Source organism: Mugil cephalus, chromosome 2 (assembly GCF_022458985.1).
Source record: "Mugil cephalus isolate CIBA_MC_2020 chromosome 2, CIBA_Mcephalus_1.1, whole genome shotgun sequence".
Lineage (NCBI taxonomy): Eukaryota > Metazoa > Chordata > Actinopteri > Mugiliformes > Mugilidae > Mugil > Mugil cephalus.
The window spans coordinates 1,436,543-1,456,562 of record NC_061771.1 but is presented as its reverse complement, the minus strand read 5'-3'; the positions used below and the strand labels follow the sequence as shown (position 1 = coordinate 1,456,562).

The window sequence follows — 20,020 nt, the reverse complement described above, 5'->3', positions numbered from 1 at the left end:
AAGCTCACTTTTCAGCATTGTCAAATGCTGATGAAAGTGTGCCCTTGTAATTTGCCGGCTTCTTCAAATGAAAACTTGAAACTTGAATTAGTCAGCTGAGCCTCCCAAAAGCTTTCCCAAAAAGCTGGGGTGGCATCCCAAAAGCTTTGAGGTGCCTCCCAGAAGATGTGCTCTCTGAATAATCAAGTTGTAAATTTAAACCGTTTCTTGTTTCTATTTTGATCACTCCTGGGTTTGCTTCTGCATTCCTCCTTAGAGGAAAGAATATGAAAGCAGAAAAATTATTATTTTGAGGAACTAAGCACTCACTGGCAAATATTTTGCAGAAAAGAAAGTTTTGCTTTAGTCAAAGGTATACTGCATGCCTGTGCAGGAAATACTCCTTGAACATGATGGTGAGTCAGAGTCTCTTAGAAATACACTAATGAGTTAGTTTGACTAAGTTAGTCTTCTGTTCTCGATTCTTTGCACGCCAAGAAAAACATAATAGATAGATAGATAGATAGATAGATAGATAGATAGATAGATAGATAGATAGATAGATAGATAGATAGATAGATAGATAGATAGATAGATAGATAGATTTAAAATGATTAGCATCTGCAAACATTAAGTCAAACCACGTGAATATAGCTTTTATTCCAAAAATATCAGCTGTAGGCAAATAGCGAAAAATGAAATACGGACCAATGAAATTAAAACTTCTCAGCCTGTCAAGCGATCTGTATTTGGGGCATTTAACGGAGCACTGATTCTTTTGTTTGTTTAACGTTTTAAATGATAACTATCTAACACAGACTTAGGTTTGCGTCGATCCGATAGAAAAGCGGTGTGGGAAAGAGAGAGAGAGAGAGAGAAGGGGAGAGCTAGAGTGCAAGAGGAAGGGAGGGAGAGAGAGCAGTAAAAAAACTTTCCCCTAAAGTTAGTGCGAAGCTTTCACTGCGAGTGAGGCGGGGTTACAGCCTGGACTGAGCCAGAGCGGCTTTGCAATGCAGCACCGCAGCGAACCTCCATCCAACTTTAACAACAGCTTCAATTTTCATCTCTAGACACCACCATGTACTCCCCGTACTGCTTGACACAGGTATGGAAGAAGATCGCCGTTTCAGTTCTCCGCTTTGTTGCTTTTCCCCGTTCGTGTTGCCCCGGTTTGTTTCTACTCAGTGTGGTTACAGCGTTGTGCTGTTGTCTGTCGCGCTCCCGCTTGTCATTTGTTGCGTACTAAGGACCTTTTCCCAACTCTGCTCTCTTTCCCCCGTTAGAGTTTAACCTCCCTCTCACTCTCTCCTTCTTTCTCGCGCTCTCTCTCCCCCTTTTTGTAATGGCACTCCTCCAACGGGCTTTCTTGTGCGTCTCATTGCGCATGGTTTGGAGAGAAAATGGCGCTTCTTCCAAATCTATTTTATATAAAACGGAGGTTGGAGAAAGGGAAAAGGGGCTGGGTGTCCTGACAGTTGGTGACTAATTACAAACAAACTGAAGCAACAGTCGGATTTCTCGACAGTTATCATAAACCACGTATCCGTTCTAATTCGTGAGTTGTGATACAGTTCATTTGCTTTTAGTTTCTGACTTTTTTACGGCGGTTTTTACGGAGGTCTGCCTCCTTCAGCCGGTGTACTGCGATGGGGCCTTTAGGGTCAACGTGTACGCGCTCTTAACTGCCCCTGGTTTATATTCTGCTCCAGTGGCTTCGTTTTAAAATGATTTTTAAGCATACTGGGACTGTGGGAGTATACGTGTGTCTGCACTGCGCTGAGCTGACCTGCTGGGTGGCTGATTAATTAATGACAAAATACTATTTTATTAGTAGTAGCAGTACAGACGCCACTTGTTATTTAGATTTACATAGTTTGCACAGGGTATGGCTTGTGCTGGATTCATCCCGTTAAAAATATCATGTGCGTAATTTCAAAGGCCGTTTGAGGTGAGGATTCAGTTAGAGGTTCCACGGATAAATAGGAATTTTGATCAACGTTTTACTTGTTTTGAAACAATAAAATCAAGTCGTTTAAAGATCACGTCGCGCGATTTAATGCAAAATAAAATACGCAGATTTAACCTCTGGATGCTGATTTCCTGTGCGCACCGTGGATTCTATAGGCTATATAATAAATCTAGGATTGTATTTTCTGTCAAATAAATGCCTATATTTTTTTTTTCTCTCTACCTAGGTAAGAGGTTTATCTATTACAATTCTGAAAAAAAATATCCACTGCAAGTCTCTTCGGTACTTACATACTTAAATCGTTTATACACCAGTGAGGTTTAGAATATTGTTGTTTATAGACATCCTTTGCTTGTTTTTATCCCTTTCCTCCATTCCCATTGTTTCATCCATCTTCTTCATGAGATGAATATGACTTCTTTTGGTGTATAAGTCGTTTTATAAATTAATTCTTCACCATAGGACTCAAAAGAGGCAAAGGTCAAACTGTAAATGACCTTTTTGATTTTCTTTGCAGCGCAGGGTTTTGGAACCTTATGTTACATATGTGTTTACTAAAGATGTGTTTGTTGAATAAAACGTGCACTTCACAGACGCGCATATTAAGTGCAGTCACTGCAGAGTTAACAGACGACAACTGCAGGCGCGCCGAGTGCTTCAGGCCGCTACAGGTCCGTTTTTCCCATTTGCCGCTGGGTTATCACATTAAACACCGGGCTAAAATTCATGCATGTATATCAGTATTTGCCATTAAATTCATATTAGATCAAGCTGAAAATGACCGTTTACACCCTTTATATTTAAGTCGGCATCATGGTCTTTTTTTTTTTTTTTTTTTTTTTAAATCTGAGCTTCCGTTTAGTAGTAAGGTGCTGTCTGAGTAATGCAATCATCAACCTATGCGTTATTATGTGCACATATTAACCTGTATTGAGAAGCTATATTTTGCATTATTAAGTCACAGCTGTTCCGCTTCAGGCTTGTATTTTACATTTTCTGAGGTATAAGGTCACGGCCTTCCGTCTTCCTCCCTTTTTACGACTCACAGAGTTTTGTACGCTGTTTTATGGGCTTTATTTGAATATTTATAGCCTAAATGTTACTAAATGTAACACGATCATATTGGAGCTGTCTCATGCAGGAGATAATTTATTTGCAATCATTCCTTCCCTTAAACAGAACCGTCTGGTTTTGACGAGCTCCGTGGAAAACATGCAGGCTTCCTCCTCGGTGTTATTTCAGGCCTTCTGACCAGAACTCTGGCTGTCTATCACAAACAAAAAAGACACAAAAAAAAAAAAAACTATATTTATTTAATTCTTCTGTATTTTATTACCGAAACAAGAAGTAGAGGCTGCCTTACAATTATTACTGAATAGTTCCGTCTTTCTTTCTTTCTTTCTTTCTTTCTTTCTTTCTTTCTTTCTTTCTTTCTTTCTTTCTTTCTTTCTTCATCGTTTTCGCTCGAATCCTTTGGGAGTTTTAAACAGCGATAGACGCTTTCTAATCAATAGTCTATTTGATTTGCTCCGTAAAATACATCCAGCAGCCCTACTGCATATTTAGCACAGATAATTTTCCAAGCCCGCTCGTATGAGGCAGAGGTCCGCATCGAGTTTCCTCCTTCTTTCCATTAATTAAAATTAATTGGCAGCGGATCCTCTCACACGTGGACCGCGCGGACGCGTGAGACCCATATGCGCGATACATATTGATCTGCTTGCTGTTGATACCGCGTCTCCGGGTCTTCTATCAGACGGAGCTGATTTGTTTGCTTTCTCTAGTATCTCCTTGAGAGCCCGTGTTTGTATTTAAAGGAAATTAAGATAACGCCGGTCAAAAATTAACTTTAGAGACACACCAGCATCCTGCTGTAACTTCACTTGAATGTTTGTCTTTAATTTACTAGGAGTGGTTTGGTGCTGCAAAATGCTGGATTGTGTGTCATTCTTTGTTTCTGTGTCCACATCCATGCACGGATGGTGGACCCTGATGTGCGTAATTGACTTGTAACCATGCCGCTTTTGCCTTCCAGTGGCTCCATTAAGATTGTGTTCCCGGTGCTGGTCGAGTAAATAATTCACAAATCATGGAAAACATACAAAATTGGTGTAAACAATTTACCATGTATTATTAATGCTGATAAAAAGCTTTGCTGGAATGGCCTAGTAGGTGACGGACCCGTCAAAAGCGCAGTTGCCAAACGTTACCAGGAGGTTTGCGCGACATTGTTTCACTTGCCCGGACGGAAGTGCATTTGCATAAAGTTTTAATGCGTTTGAAGGTCGAGGATGCCATGTTAATTAAAACTTTTATGTGCTGCGTTTTGAAATCAATCATTTCAGACTCGGGCTTATCCAAATGAGATGCGCTGCAAATATGGTGCTACATGGCATCTCACAAACTGTGCCAACTTTTGAAGCCTTGTGCGGGACTATTTCCTCTAATGGCGCACACTGAGAAAGAAAGAAAGAAAGAAAGAAAGAAAGAAAGAAAGAAAGAAAGAAAGAAAGAAAGAAAGAGTTATTTGCATGCTCGATTCTCACTCAAAAGCGATTCATGTCTGATTGTAGTCACTTATAAAAAGGTATTAGATTTGGAGATCAAATGAGACCTTGAAACTCACTCTGCCCTGCTCACTGACAAAGCATTCGAAAGCATGAAGGGAAATCTATACATTTGCTGTAGTCATGCCATATAGCCATAGCAACAGGACGAAGTAAAATAGATAAAGGTGTTTTAATGTCAACAGAATAGTGCATGTGAATCAGTGCATATGGAGATACTTCACAATCTGTGTATTTTCGTGTTTTCACCACAGTCAGTTCACTAAAGGTCAAGAAGTAGGCCATCATCCATGGTGTTTGCATGTGTTTTGTGTGCGTGTATGTGGGCACTCATGCATACAGTACAGCGTGTGTGCTACTCACTCCTTCCCCTCACTTTGGGCTGATGGCTCTCCGACGTCAGACGTCAGTTCTGGTTTCACTGGGACCGGACGGTGGCGGCTGTGGTGCTGGTGTAAGCCGAGGTGGGCCTGCATGATCTGGTAACATACCAACCTTTACTGGCATCACTTTGCACCACACACACACACACCCACACACACCCAAACACACACACACGCTCCTAATCCTTCTCACACAGAGCTTGTTAGTAGGCACAGCACAAGCAGCAGCGAGAGGGTTTGCTATAGTGGACGGGTAGCAGGGTACAAGCGGCCTGCCAACTGAAGGCCAGCGGCAGCCGGGCGGGCAGTGGGTTGCAGACAGAACCCATGGGTACACTGTGTTCTTTTTACTTATTCATCCATTCCGCTGGATGCAGACCAGATCCACCTTACACTGATTAGCCCAAAGTGAGTGCTACGAGGCATGGACGAAGGAAAGAGACCAGGGAACAAATGGCACAACATCTCTCCGTCAGTTGAAAAGTGTCTCGAGAAATTTTGACCACAGACGAACATAAAATATACTTGTTTTTAAACGCTTCAGTCTAGTTAACACCACGCACAGAGAGTGAAATACAACAAATATTGTGTGTGTGAATATAATTAGTTGTCACTTAAAAAAATCTTAAGAGCCCATAAGGCCCTCAAGCAAAACCTGCGGTAGATTGTGGACACACTATTCTGCCTGTGTGTTTGTGTGTAAATCTGTCTTGGAGGTGTGTTAAATCCAGCACTGGGGCTTTCTGTTTATCCCTTATCTGTGCACTCTTCCTGACTGCCCATAGAAAATGGATTTATCATGGTTAACTGAGGCAGTTGGCACAACGGGGTAATAGGTGGCTGTCCCCTGGATGGATGGGCACTTGTTCATGTGGCTGATATGTGTGTTTCTATTTCGATATGTGCTGCTTCCCCTCCATCCTCTGCCTTCTAGTGTGGATTAGGTTTAGGCTGATCTGTGGCCAGTGGAAGCAGGCAGCCCCTATAGCGGTTGTATGTTGGTCTGAGATATAGTTTTATTTACCAAGCCATACGCCACACAAAGGTATATAAACGCACACGCGCAGTCATCTGAAATCAGACTTAGACAGACAGGCAAACATTTGACAAAATCACTTCACTGTGCTCATACAGCATCTCTCCCAGAGTAGCCTTTGCTACATTTTGTCAAGAGAGCAGAAAATACCCTAAAATCAAATATACGCAATAATTCCTTAGAGTATTTGAACAATAACAGCAACAAACTGAGCTTTAGTCTGAGCTTTAGGAAAGAATTAGGTGTGTTCAGAGTAGGGATGTATAACGTTATGATTGTATCGATACCGATACCAGTACTGATACTCCTTATTGATACCAATATTTATCCATACTCACTGATACTATAACGCAATTTAGAGTACAAGAAGTTACAAGAAGATTCAGACAAAAAAAACGGTGCCGCTGGCAAGGCGCTGCACTCAGTAGCGTTTAGCGGACGAACTTCTGCCACGTCTGAGCAGCCAGCAGACAGCGCACTCCTTCAGTTTTATATTATGAGTGCAAGTCCTTCATAATGTTGCTGGTGTTACCTCTTGGACAACACTTGTCTCAGATAAATGTTACATTGAGACGAATCTTTGTCAACTTTGATAAAGTGGGCCCACACTTTGGATCGCTTAGGCCAGGGGTATTCAATTAAAATTCAAAGAGCTCCAGTTACTTAAATTTCCTCCCAGCAAAGGTCTGAATCTAATGTCACTCGAAATAGTGTACCCTGATGTAAATAAAATCAACAACGTATGTACATTTCTATATCATTTGCTGTCAAATTTCAAGTGTTTTCAAAGTAATAGTCTATACTACTTACTACTTATGGAACTACAATTGATTTGATTGGCTTGGCCATTGATGACGCTCCTGACGTATAGCAAGATTAGCGGCGCATGCATGAATTATTTATTTATTTATTAACCATTTAAAGACTGAAGGATCCGTCAAAGCACGCCGATTTTTAATTACTGCAACACAGTTGTTTGTGTTATTGACAAAGTGTGACTGAACACTGGGGAGTTGTGCTTTTGTCTGGAAGACCTTCGTGACATCTCAAGGGTATGACTAACTTTGTTTTTTACCAACAAATTCGCCCAAACAACTCTCTCCGCCTGGGGCTCCTCAACTTGGAGCTGACAGCAGCAGTGTGTCATCATTACCATAATGATCGCTTTTTTTTTCTGATAGTGCACCTTTCCAGTGTTCAACCACACTTTGAATTCCATTGGTGAGGTACGGTAATTCAGATATCGCAAGCTTCTTTTCGTGCGCACATGGTTTTCAGGTCTTAAAGGGTTAATAGAATTTTAATGGATCCGGGAAGAACCATCACTTGGTCCGTGCCCGGACCGGTGTTTAGACCTTTCTGCGGACAGGATCAGTGGACTAGGCGCTGTGTCATCACCTATCGACAGCGGACATTCAAAAAATACCGATAACAGTATCGTTTGTCCAGAATCGACCAAACAATACCGGTACTCGGTATACATCCCTAGTTAAGAGTATGCATAACATTCGTGTGGAAGTTATTTTTTCTCAGGTTTGGGAACCAAAGGTGCAACAGCTAGAAATTGTTGAAACAGTCATTTAACGGGAAAAGACTGTGCCAGCAAAGGATTTGATCATCACAGTGGAAACGTGAGGGACCAATAAGGAATCAAGGGATGAGAAGTTGCAAGAGCCAGTGAACTGCACTCTTCTCACAGCTGCTTGGAACAGACACCCCTTCACCTCCATCCTGCTACTCCTCCTCCTCCACTTCTTCCTTCTCCCCCTCCACCTCCTCAATTAGCTCTCTTTTAAAGAGAAGTAACGGTTAGTGAGGGATCTGCATTGTGGAGGGATGAGCTTCAGTTGTTGTTGTTGTTGTTGTTTGTCTCTCCCTCTCGCTCTTTCTGTCTTTCTCCTTCCCCCTCCTCTGTGACCCATTGGTGTGTTTTTCGTTCTTTTTGATTTTCTCAGAGGCTTTTTTTGTGGGGTAACCCCACTGAATGGGACAATGCAGCCTAGCGTGAAATTAAAGCTCTTAGTTAGTTTGGAGTTGCTCAAAAGAGGATTTTACACATGCATGCATTCATCTCCCTCCCATGCGCTATAGATATAACTAATTAGAGGAAGTACACCCTATGTCGAGCATCAAGAGCCCAATTAAAAGAGTAGGGGAAACCTCGGTGTGTGAGATCTAGGCCAAAACAGCTCAGTGAATTGTGAGTGAACAGTATGTCTGCCTCCTTAATCCAGGCGGGAAAATATGGACAAGACTCATATGAGAAGCGCACAAGTTTCATTAACATATGCGTGTCACGTACTCAGTAAGTAAATGAAGAAAACATTCAGATTGATCGTCCTGACAGGCGTGCGTCTGATTCGAAACAGATTGGTCTGACTCTTCCAAGTCTCATTTTGGAAGTTGTTTCAGTTGACTGAAATGTCTGTCATGCATGCATATTGGAGTTTTCGTTATTCATGTCAAAGGCATTTATTTGTGCATTTTTACAGTAACATATTCGAATCGTATGATTGACTGCTTTGTCAAATAAGTTTGTATGCTCCATTAAACCAACCCAGTCTTTCATGAAATGGCCACGGAATCTAATGTCATTTTTACCTTTGGACACTGAATGTCCTTATTTTTCGAAACAAAGAGTACAACTTTGTAAAATATTTCAGTAGGCAGTAACTTTCACCACAAATTTAAAAGGCTATATTTTAACCCAGACCACAATCCTTTGCTAAACCTAACCAAGTGTTTCTGTTGCCTAAACTTACTTATGCAGTGATTCAAAAGCTTAAGTGTAAAAACTTAATGGTCCCACATGGAATTCAAGCACGAATGAAGACTTAGCAATAACTGATAATTAGTCCTGGTAAAGGCTTAACTTGTTTCAGTATTCACTGTATCTTTAAATGAATAAATACATAGAGCAGGCTGTATAGCCATGTCACGCCACTGTGTTGAATGACTGCCTAAGGTCATTTATTTTTGCCTGCGCTGTGTGTGTGTATGTGTGAGGCAGAGGCAGGCCAGCATAGGGGGGCAGCCACCCACAGGAACGATGGCAAAAAAAAAAAAAAAAAAAAACACCAATGAACATAACATGTCTCATGCTTAATAAAATGAAACATAATAATATCCCAATCACCCTGCACCAACAGTTTTGGCTTGCCTTGCATCCACAATGTAACTACTAGTCCTAGAAGCCTACAGTCCCATTAGAAGCCTATGAATCCAGTGAGTGAGTCAGACTTTGTGGAACAAAGTGTGCTGCTCTCTGAGTCTCTCTTTCTCTTCTCCCTCTCGCTCCCGTTGAGAGCGCTGGCAGCTCGCCAGCGGTGGAAAAATCTATAAGCTATTGCGTAATATACAATATCTTTACCTTGGTTGAACCCTGCGCAAGATCCACAGCTGTGCGAGCACACAAACAGAGAAATGAGTGTTGAGAGAGAGAGAGAAAGCGATGCAGAGGCAGTGGGAGAGAGACATACAGAGTGGCTTCTTTGTGGCTAGTTTTCAGTGTGTACCCTCATATAAACAGTATCACACCACTTTGATCAAATGCTGTTGACAAAATATTTTTCTAAGTAGACCAAGCACGGCGTACCGATCTCTTTGTGCAGTGTCACGCCAAGAGCAAAGAAAGGCCATATAAAACATGTCTGTTTTCGAGACCTGTGATATTAAATATGGAAATCAAACTAAGTTTGACTTTCATGACATATAAACTTCACAGCGATGCCATTGCTTCCGAAGTCATAACTATGTCACTTTTCACCACTGGACTTGTATTCCATGCATATCTTTAGAAAGGAAATCACAATTTAGAATAAATTAAAGGTTATTAGTCCTTTCATGTTAGACATTCCTGTTCTTATCTGCCTCAGAGGATTTAGTTTCAGTGCTTCAATGTGTTTGGTGCCGTGTTTGTGCAAGTTCAGGCCTCACTCGCAGTGTCCATCTGCACCTGGGAGTTTAAACTCCTGAGGGAGGGAGTGTACTGTTTTTATTAGAAGCTTCTGAACTAGTTACAGACTTTTACACTTTTTCTGTTGAGATTTTTTGTTGCTATAAGTTCAGGCCATCTCTGTTGTGACTCTTATCTCACGCAGAGATCACCTGGCACACATGATTACCAGCACAAATGGAGGCAGATAAAGACGACAATAAGCTCTCTCACAAAGTGTGCGGGCTCCCTTCTGTGTGATAATTTTAACGAGATGAAATGCCATATATCATCTAATGGGTTCATAGTTAGCAATATGGCCTGCTCAGCCAGTGATAGCAGCCATACAAATATCACGCGGTAAGACTGATTCGTTTTTTGATGGAGTTGGGGATTATTATTAAATGGCCTGTAATGACTACTGATAATCCTCAAATGCAGCAGGGCACCCTTGATTCGCTGAGAGGCTGTTGTTTGTTAATGCACCACTGAAACCTAAAACACATACAGATGTGTGTGGGACAAAACCACAAACCCTAGTGAGATCGCTGCCATGTTTTAGTGCACGTTCTTGCATCATTGTTACCGGCTTGCTTATTGAAAGTTTTGTAACAACCCCCTGCCCCCACTCATATTAAACAGATTTTCTCTCTAACCCTTCAGCTACACAGTGTAAAGGGTCAAACTGTGTCAGTGGGGTGATGGTGGTTTGGGCCAGGGGGCAGACAGCTGGGTGAGGGAGGCAGTTTCAGTTGGTGGCGTAAAATTGGGTGGAAGAAAGATACTGCATCATTTTTCACCTGATGTATTGCATATGTATTTATGCGCGTGAGTTAACGTTTTTGAGACCGACTGCTGATATGTTTGTGTTTATTGACTCAAAGAGACGGGCCATGGCTGCGTACACAGCGGTGTACGGGTGGCAGGGGTCCAGGCTTGGGGGAAACGTGTGTGTTTAAAGTACACACAGACCTAATTATGCTGATTTAAGCATTCTTGCGGTCCTCCCTCTGGCTTGTGGTGTGTAAACTGGCACAAGGGCGTCCAACAGAGAGTGAGAGAGGGAGAAGGAGCGAGGCAAAAGAAAAAGAAGACAGAAATAGGAGGTTTAATAAAGCGAGTGATGGAGAAGGAGAGAGAAATAGCAGTAGTGATCCGATATACAGTGAGAGAACCTCCCCAGAGAAAAAAAATGTTGTCCCAGACACTGTTGCAATGAAGGAAAAACATACACCACCATCAAACTTCCTGGCAGGTTTTTTCCCTCCTCACTTTGGGGTTAAGAGCGCACCCGCTCTTCATATTTATTTTTATATTCAGATGTTATGGATTGCTCCGGGAAAAGGCCGTCCCTTTTCCCAGCAGAGGAATTAATACTGTTTGAATGTTCTCTCTGGAGTCTAAAAGGAGGAATTTTGCAATGTAGTTTTAGAGGTTTATTAGTTAAAACCGGACTACTGCTAAATAAACAAGCCAGGCATGATTAAAAATGTGCTCCTGTTTGTTGACTGCTTTCTGGCTTGTGTGTGCACCTGTCTCTTGCCTTGTCTGTGAATCCTGTTCCTGTTTGGAAAAAACATGTAAAAGAGATGCGCTTCAATGTGTTTATAATGCACTGTTTTGGAGATAGTGTTTGTAAATCCCTCTGCCCTCATCAGTATGTGTTTTCAGAGATTTCTGGACATCTGCGTTATAATTTTGTTGCCTAAATAATACTCAAACACTGAAAAGTACATAAAAGGCCTGCAAAGGTTCCTCCTATGACAGAGCAGAGCAGAGATTGATGATGTTGGCTAGTGTGTATTCAAGCTGCCTTTCACGCAGGTGATAAAATCCTGCTGGAGAAGCAGGCAGGGCTGTTCAGTGTCTTTGAGTTCATTCGCTGCACTGTATAAGACGGGATCAACCAACACCAAAACTCACATGTGCTCTCATCCAAAAATATGCTCTAACTCTCCGTACACTTCATTTCTCTCCTTTTTCCCCCTTCCTTCTATTCTCAAAACCTCCCTTTTTTACTTCTATAAGTGTCTGCTTATCTTTGACTATTTTTCTCCATCATACCTCAACTCCCCCTACTCTCTCACTCTCATTACATCTGTTACTTCAACCGTTGCTTTCTCCATTTTACCTCATTCTTTCCAGCCCCCTCTGTTACTCCTCTCTTACGTTCCCCCAGGAAGAGCCACAGTCTTATCTGGGATATGTTGGATTTGGTGAGCTTAAAAGCCACTTTACTAACTCCCTGTCTGTCTCTCCTGAGAGCAGTGCAGGGTATTAAAACAGTTTCACATTTACCAGGCTTTTTCTGCTGGAATGCTGCTCATCAGGCAACTTTTTACTCCCTATCGCCCTTTTAATAATAATCCTTTACCTAGCTCGCCATTTTCAGGACACCCTCCTCTCTCCCACTGCTACTTTTCTGTTCCTAACGCTGACTAAAATGCTTGATATACGCATATTGGGTTTCTTTAGTGGTAATGCTAATGTATCATAACCATATTAGAGTACTTAGAGAAGGCAAATGGTGCCAAGTGGTATCTGGAGAATCAAATCTCAAGAGCCCCCTTCTTCAGACACAAAACAGCATTCACAATTTGATTTCCGCTCTGGAATACAGAATGCTGAAAGTCCCTTTAAATTTTGCTGAAACAATGGTGTTGTTGTACTCACTAATGCAATTTCTTTAGGAATTGGAAAGCTAGCCTAAATAAAGATGAGGCCAAATCCTATTTTGCATCTGTTCCAAGGGATAGTGTGCTTTCTTGCTGTTATCTTTGTGCGTGTGAGTAAATGTTTGAATGTTTTTGGATGTAGTGTTGTCGCAGTTTTTGTTTTCAAGAATTCAAATGCTGTGCTAAAATTTGGAAAACAAAATGTTTATTTAAATGGTTGAGGAGTGTAACCAAATGATATGTGCAAATCCAGAAGCAATGGTAACAGGATATGATCAGACCCGGGCCCTCGCTGGCGCGTGGCAGAGAAAGTGAAGTGAGGGATTTGCTCGTTTTATTATTAGGGCCCGTGTGTGTTGTTGATGGAGCAGCTCCATCTATGTTGATTCACAGAAAGACAGCGGTGGAGGATACACTGAGCCGAGGTGTCAGGCTTTGCTGATGACTCCAACTCTCCAAACAGCACTGCAAAGGCAAACCCTTCTTTGTGTGTGCCTATGTATTTGACTTGTGTTTGTGGGTGGATGGATATGCGTGCGTCAAGGCCTTCTGCAGTTGAATGTGTCTGTGCGTCTTTCTGTGTGTGTGTGTGTGTGTGTGTGTGTGTGTGTGTGTGTGTGTGTGTGTGTGTGTGTGTGTGTGCGCGTGTCTTTCAGTCCTGACAGCCAAGAAGCCTCAGCAGCATCTGACGTGGCAGCTCTTGCTGCTTTCGGTCCAGCTCTTTCCTTCTGGCTCACTTTACTGTGATACTATCTTTTCTTACAATCACATGTTTATAAATGGAGACTGACTGGTATTTCATACTGGACCAGTTTTGTCAAAGGTTTAGCAACTCCCAGCAAAATTGGGTTGATTTCTGAAAAATAATATAGCACGACTGTAAGAAAATACTGATGAAAAACTGTGGAAAACAATAAAGACAAACAAGACACTAAAAAAGATCTGGTAAGACTTAGATTGAGGCCAACAAGGGCACATTTGGATGCAAGTTAACAGTATTTTACTTACGTGCTTTTCTACCTCTCAGCACTGTAGGGGGGAGTTCTAGCTAAGGGCAAATGCAAAATGCTGCCTATAAATCTACCAAATGCAAGTTATTAAGTAGTTATACTGTAGCAAAAAAATGCATATACTGTTCTTTTATTTGAAGCTGAGTCTTATAATAGTTGTTGCGCTCAAGAAATTAGAGTGGAGAGGACCCCCTAAATAGAAAAAAATCAGAATAAATGAAACTCTTATCCAATAAGTGCATCTCTTTCTTTTTGTTTCCTCTTTTCCTGCCTGGCCTGTTTGTGAGGTGCTTTTTTATCGAGGTGGGTTTCCTCCATTTTATGTCCCCTCTGAGGACATGTACTTATGGCTGTCTGCCTGTGGTGCTGTGGTGCTTCTGAGGTCTGAGTGAGGTGGTAGTTTAGGCTGAGGAAGCCAATGAGCGTGGTTACAGTGGAGATAACTGCACACACACTCTCCCAGAGGCGCCCGTCTGCACCGTATGTCTGTCTGTCCTCCCCTGGCTTTGTTGAAGGATCATCTTTAAAAGAGAAAAGCACTGGTTTGAGAGGATAAAAGTTTCAAAATGATTTAGTTGTTGTCTTGTGTGTGTGTGTGTGTGTGTGTGTGTGTGTGTGTGTGTGTGTGTGTGTGTGTGTGTGTGGTTGTAAAGGCTCTTTGTTTCTCGCCTTGCATGTGTTTGTGTGTAATCTCCGTTTCTTCCGGCCTGGCATGGTGGCTGCCCTATAGGGAATGCCACTCAGAATGGGCAGAGTGACCTTTAACCCTTTCACTGGCAGCTCAGAGTCAAGCATAACTTCTACCATATCACGAGCCCGCCTTTCATTCACCCAAACTCAGTCAAACATGGCAGCATGGAGATTAAGGTCCAGCTCTCAGGAGTCCATATGGAAACCGCACCGTATAACCCTAATGAGATCATAGTCACATAGGGAGCCACGTGGAGTAGCCACTCACTCTTAACCCCTAACATTAGCAACTCAGCGCAGACAAGGCAGAGTGCACAGGCAAAGGCCCAGCTCATAGCAGGCCACGGAGCACCATTTAACCCTCAGAGTACCAGTCCAGCACAGACTACTCCAGCTCATATGATAAGCAGAGTTAAATCCACAGGCTTCAGTGTTCTTGGTATAAGGATCCTACTGATGTGGAAACAGGATGATGATCAGTTTTCCTAACATTTTGTGTAATCTGGCTGGAACTGATAAATTGTGGTCATCGGATCATGTTTAAAGATATTTCTGACATGAAATTCACTGATAGCTATTGTGTGCTCCTAAATAGTCAATTTTCCATAAATTGTGATTGATAGATATCTGACAACTAATCAACCAGACTGGACAAAGCAGAGTTTTATCTCTTGCTCATGAATGTTGTTTTGAAGCATTTAATTTTGTACGGTAAGGCATTTAAACCTAAACCTAAAATATATGTAAAACCCAGTCTGTTCTGTTTTTTGGAGACATTGTGTGAGGAAATGATTGATCGTGCAAAAACTAGGAATACATTCACACAGATGATATGGATAAATGGGCCAAATGGCTTGTTTCAAATGACCCGTGCATTATTGAATGCTGGTAGATGATGTAATGGTTTTACAAATGACAACAGATATAGAAAAAGTATAATGGTGCCAGGGCATGCGTTGCAGCATGCATGCCTGTAAGATAGAGAGGGCAGGAGAAAGAGAAAGAGAAAGAGAAAGAGAGAGAAGGTAAAGGGAGTTTCTACACTTGCCTGTCTGGCACTGTCCAAGGAATGAGTGTACAAGTTTGAGTCTGGATGAGTCAAGCTGTATGAGAGAGAGACAGCACGAAAAGGAGTTCCACGGTAAAAGGAGTGAGGGGGAGCACAGTGAGAGATGCTTGAAGACGGATGGCAATCGAGGAAGAGAGAGTGAACAAACGAATGAACAAACAAAAAGCAGAGGGAGAGATGGTTGAAGTGCAACAACAATATGAAGCACAGGAAAGGGAAAAAAGTGTTGGAGAGGGAAGGATTGCAGAGTAAGAGGTGGAAAAAAATAAATGAATGAGAGGAGGAGTGTGTGATGGTGGGGGGCATTGAATGAATGTATGAGTTGGGCTAGTGGTGAATCATTTGCATAAGGGGTGAGGGCACTCTGCCCGGCTTTGGGGAGAGGTTGGCATCTCGCCTTGCCGACTGGCAGAACGAGGACCGGGGAGGAATAAAAGAATGAGGGGGAGTGAAAGAGTGAGAGAGAAAGTCTCTCAATAGTGCATCTCTTGTGCGAGGAGTAGCAGGCCTTGGCTACTGCTCGAGCAGGGCATAGAAGGGAGGGGATATCGGGTTTCATTATCTGCTTGATTCCTGCTGTATTTGCTAACCATGAGGTTCAAAGCCCTTGCTGCAGCTGTGGGCAGGACATGGTAGCCAGCCTGTGCCGCTGGCATGTGCCGACTGGAACAATGTAGGTGTGTGCAGCATGCGCTTCAGTTTGGAGTGAGACACAAAATGAGAGATGTGTCTTCCCTCTGTAGTTGAAGCAGAAAGCTGCAGCACTCTACACTCACCCCTTGCACGCACGCACACACACGCACAGACGGCACACAAGCACACCAAGTGCCATGCTGCCTACTTGACCTTATCAGGAATTGCTGCCCTTGTGAAGGGTATATGCTCCACTCAACATCCTGCTGGAAACTGCCACCGACAGTTTGTGTGTGTGTGAGTCAGTTTATGTGTGCTTGCATTAAGTGACACTGGAGAAACTGCAGTAATATAAACACATACGGTATACATGCATTAGTCTCTACAATATGGCTTTGCACAGTACCCAGTATGCCGACATGTAATATTATACCATAGCTTAGAGTTACAGTTACATGTTAAAATGCTTTATTAAATCACTGTGTATAACATACAGTGCCAGAATCTCCTAATTTTGTTTGAAATGTTATAATTTTGCCCAGTTTTATTTACACCATGATAACATCATTTCTAAAAGAAACATTTTTTGTCTTATCAAGATCAACATCCAGTTCCTGGAGAAAGTGTACAATGTTTCAACAAAGCCATCTTTACAATACCCATAATAAATTTTAATGTGCAACTTTGAGAGTTATACTCTCGACGTCCAAGGCAAAAGCCCTGAATATGAACATAATAAATAATTAATTATCGCAAAATACATTGCCGGTGCCCCTGACTGAGTTGAGTCCTCTAGTTAATTTCACAATATAAGTTGGTAAAAAAAAATCTTATTCGGTTAGATTTCTGTTTCTATAATTAACGTTATATATTGAGGCCTATGCAAACTGGTCAGCGCCATGGAAAAAACACATAAACCTAAAAAAAAAAAAAGGACTGGCTGCGCAAATTTTGCACTTGAAATGAATCACAAAGATTCATTGATACTATCTGTGATGTGCTTACATTTGAGGCTGAATCAGTCTGCCACGACAAACCCATCGCACAAACGGGAAAACATATTTGAATATAATGTTACCAAGGTCTGCAGTTATGTCAGAAGCCCTGGTTTGCTATCAGTGCTTTTGTCTCTGGAGCTGTTTAAAGCTTGCTCGCTCTGTCTTTCCCTCTCAGCCTCATGCCACAAATGGCTTCCAGACTTTCACACATAGTAATGCTTCAGTGTGTAAACAGGCGTAATTACAAACGATGCACAGACACACTTTTAACATCAATCTGTGCCGATCGGAGAAAGAAAGCAGAAAGAGGCTTTTTTTTCTTCCAGGGATTAAAACGGATGAAAAGGTTTTCAGCTGGATAGAAATGGAAGGACTCGCAATGATGAGACATTAAGGAGGAAATTTAAAGAGGAATACTGTGGGTCTGTGTGTGAAAGCATGTGCACGGACTGCAATAAATGAAAGACTGAATGAAAAAGGAAGAAAAGGGGCCAAGTTTTTGGAGTTCCCAAGAAAATCGAAGTTTATGTGAACTTCTCCGTAATTATTTTATTTCCTTGAGGCTAACCCATCACCTCTTAATGACAGGGTGTTAGTCACTACTAGTCAGGCCTGCATCAGTGCACCTTGCTTTTCATTCATTTTTCCTGTGGTTCAAATAGAACAGAAAACTTCTGCCAAAGAATACACATTTCTCTTTTATTTCCTTTTTCATTTGTGTACACAGAGTTTATGAAAACGGCATTATCCCTGCACTACGTAGAAAGGTCCGTGGCAAGACTTTTTAATCCAAATTATTACAGAGAGAGGTCACAGCCTTTACCACCACATACACACACACACACACACACAAAGGACAAATAGTAGATCGCTCACAGTCTTACCCTTACATCACCACTGTCGTAGTCAATATGTAATTTTACATAGCAGATGTCAAAGATAAATATTCTAGTCTTGACATGTGCTGACACGCTCAAACATTCATCTCTCTGTGTGTGTTTTTATACACTCATCGTACAGGATCATCTGGATCAGGATAACAATAAGCCTGTGAGACTTTTTTTTTCAAATCTGAATTTCAGGTACATGTTTATACAATAAAAATGTGTGTGTGTATATATATATAGTAGTTTAGTAGTTTAGCATCTGCCTGTAATTGTGTTTAAAGTATATAAGTGGCCTCTTCTATAATTGCAGCAAATGTAATAATAATAATAATAATAATGTAATAATGATAATAATTATGAACATACGTACATATTTTACAAGAAAACGTCTATTTTAAAGAGATGATCGCTAAAATAGCTGCATATTTTCAAATGAAACAAAAAAGGGAACCTCAGTATGAACTTTAATTACTTACTTTCACTGTATTTAAATATGCATTTAAAATATGAAAAGTAAAATTTTAGAATTTTACTGTTTGTTAATTTATTATGCAATTGATTATAGGTGTTTAAAATATTGTAAATCATGTTAAGGTAAAAAGTTTTTTATTTTTAAACCAACAATCACATTTAAATTTTGGTTATTTAGGGCATTCACTTTGCAATTAGTAGACCCCCACTAAGTTTTAGTTTTGTATTTCTTGTTTTTTTTTTTTTTGCTTCTATTCCATGTTTTTTTTAATTGCATAATTCTGTTTAACACAAATATATTTTCAAGATAAAAAAGGGAAAATAAGTGATCTTTATGTTGTGTGTTTGTGCCACATGTCTGAAATCTTTTATCTGCTTTTATCTGCAGCTAAGTGAGAAGAGGTGAGAAATGTAATGCATGCTGACTCCCAACTAGAGCGTTATCACTATGCAGGAGGTGGCATGAAAAAGGCCTAAATGCATAACCTGATCTTTCTTTCCACGTGTCATGCGCATATACTTTGCCATTTGTTATTTATTTACTTGTCAATATAAGTTCCACAAATTCACCTCAGGAAGACTAATTGTTTATTATTAGAACTAGAGTTTGGGCTGTTAAAGCCATGGATGCAAACAAAGCCTATAAGTCATTTAAAAAATATAGCCTACATAAAAAGGTGTTTGGTGTTTATCTAAACGTACACGTTAATTAAACGTTCCTAATAAATATACAACAGGAGGATAGCAACGAAAACTCTTTGCTGAAATGCGATAGATCTTGTTAAAATATCTGCACATTTTATTTCTGTGCACTAACAGGACTGCTAGAACAACAACATTTATTTTTTTTTATTATTATTTTCTTTCTTTTTTCTTTTTTTATTGGATTCGAATTTTAGGATTAACTTTGGCCCTCTTCCATTAACGTAGGTCGATCCGGACAGACAGACAGACAGACAGACAGACGACCTAAGTCTCTGCGTTCTGAAGAAGAGCTTCAGAGGTGGACGCATTTTGTAATAAAGGAAAAAAAAACTAAACTAAAAAAAAGAAGAAAAAGAAGAGGAGCAACAAACCAAAAGAAACAGCACAGAAATAAATAAATAATTTACGAACAGAGCAGAGGCTGTGAACACGGTCCGTAAGCGTTAGCATGCAGAACGATACTGTCAAAACAAAACGGGAGCTTTTTAATTTGAGAGTGAATCCGTTGACAAAGGTAGGCTCCTTTTGATTGATTTTTCTCTATTTATGTGAGGGTATTCATTTGATGTATTTTATGTCCGTATTATAAAATCACAAGGCAGAGGCCGTTTTAGGCTGAATGCCACACATACAGAGCTATGCGCGTTTCTCTCGCCCTTTAGCTCAACAACCCAACAGAATTTATTCACTGCTGTCTGAATTGTAGTCAAATAAATAAATAAATAAATAGCAATTTGATGACGTTTTACATTCAGTAAGTTCTCATTTTACTGTGTGATTTTATCAAGACATTGAGCCTTACATGACAGGAGGGTATAATTTGTTTTTACACTAAGCATTGTTGTAAGAGCTTTGTCATTAAAACCTCCAAAATGTTCTATAATAAGAGTAATACTTATATTACTATGTTTCCTCAGCTTCAAGCACAGCCCTATAAAACCCAAGGTGGTTTTCAGTTCTCTGCTGCTCTGTGTTTGTACCATGTCAGGGCTGGAGTGGAGGTTGACTGGCCCA

The 20,020-nt window shown here is 40.9% G+C and overlaps 1 protein-coding gene across 10 annotated transcripts in view; it reads left to right on the top strand.

The window, feature by feature from the left end:
- The window catches only part of LOC125003821 (nuclear factor 1 X-type-like), a 101,703-nt gene that overhangs the window by 10,193 nt on the left and 71,490 nt on the right, over positions 1-20,020 (top strand). The window contains exon 1 of one of the 10 annotated variants that reach the window (XM_047578027.1): positions 900-1,084. The exons of the other annotated variants lie outside the window; for them this stretch is intronic. Within the exon in view, the coding sequence (XP_047433983.1) occupies positions 1,058-1,084 (27 nt within the window). The 5' untranslated portion in view covers positions 900-1,057. Of the gene's footprint in view, positions 1-899; positions 1,085-20,020 lie in introns of those variants that run through there. 10 annotated transcript variants of the gene reach the window in all.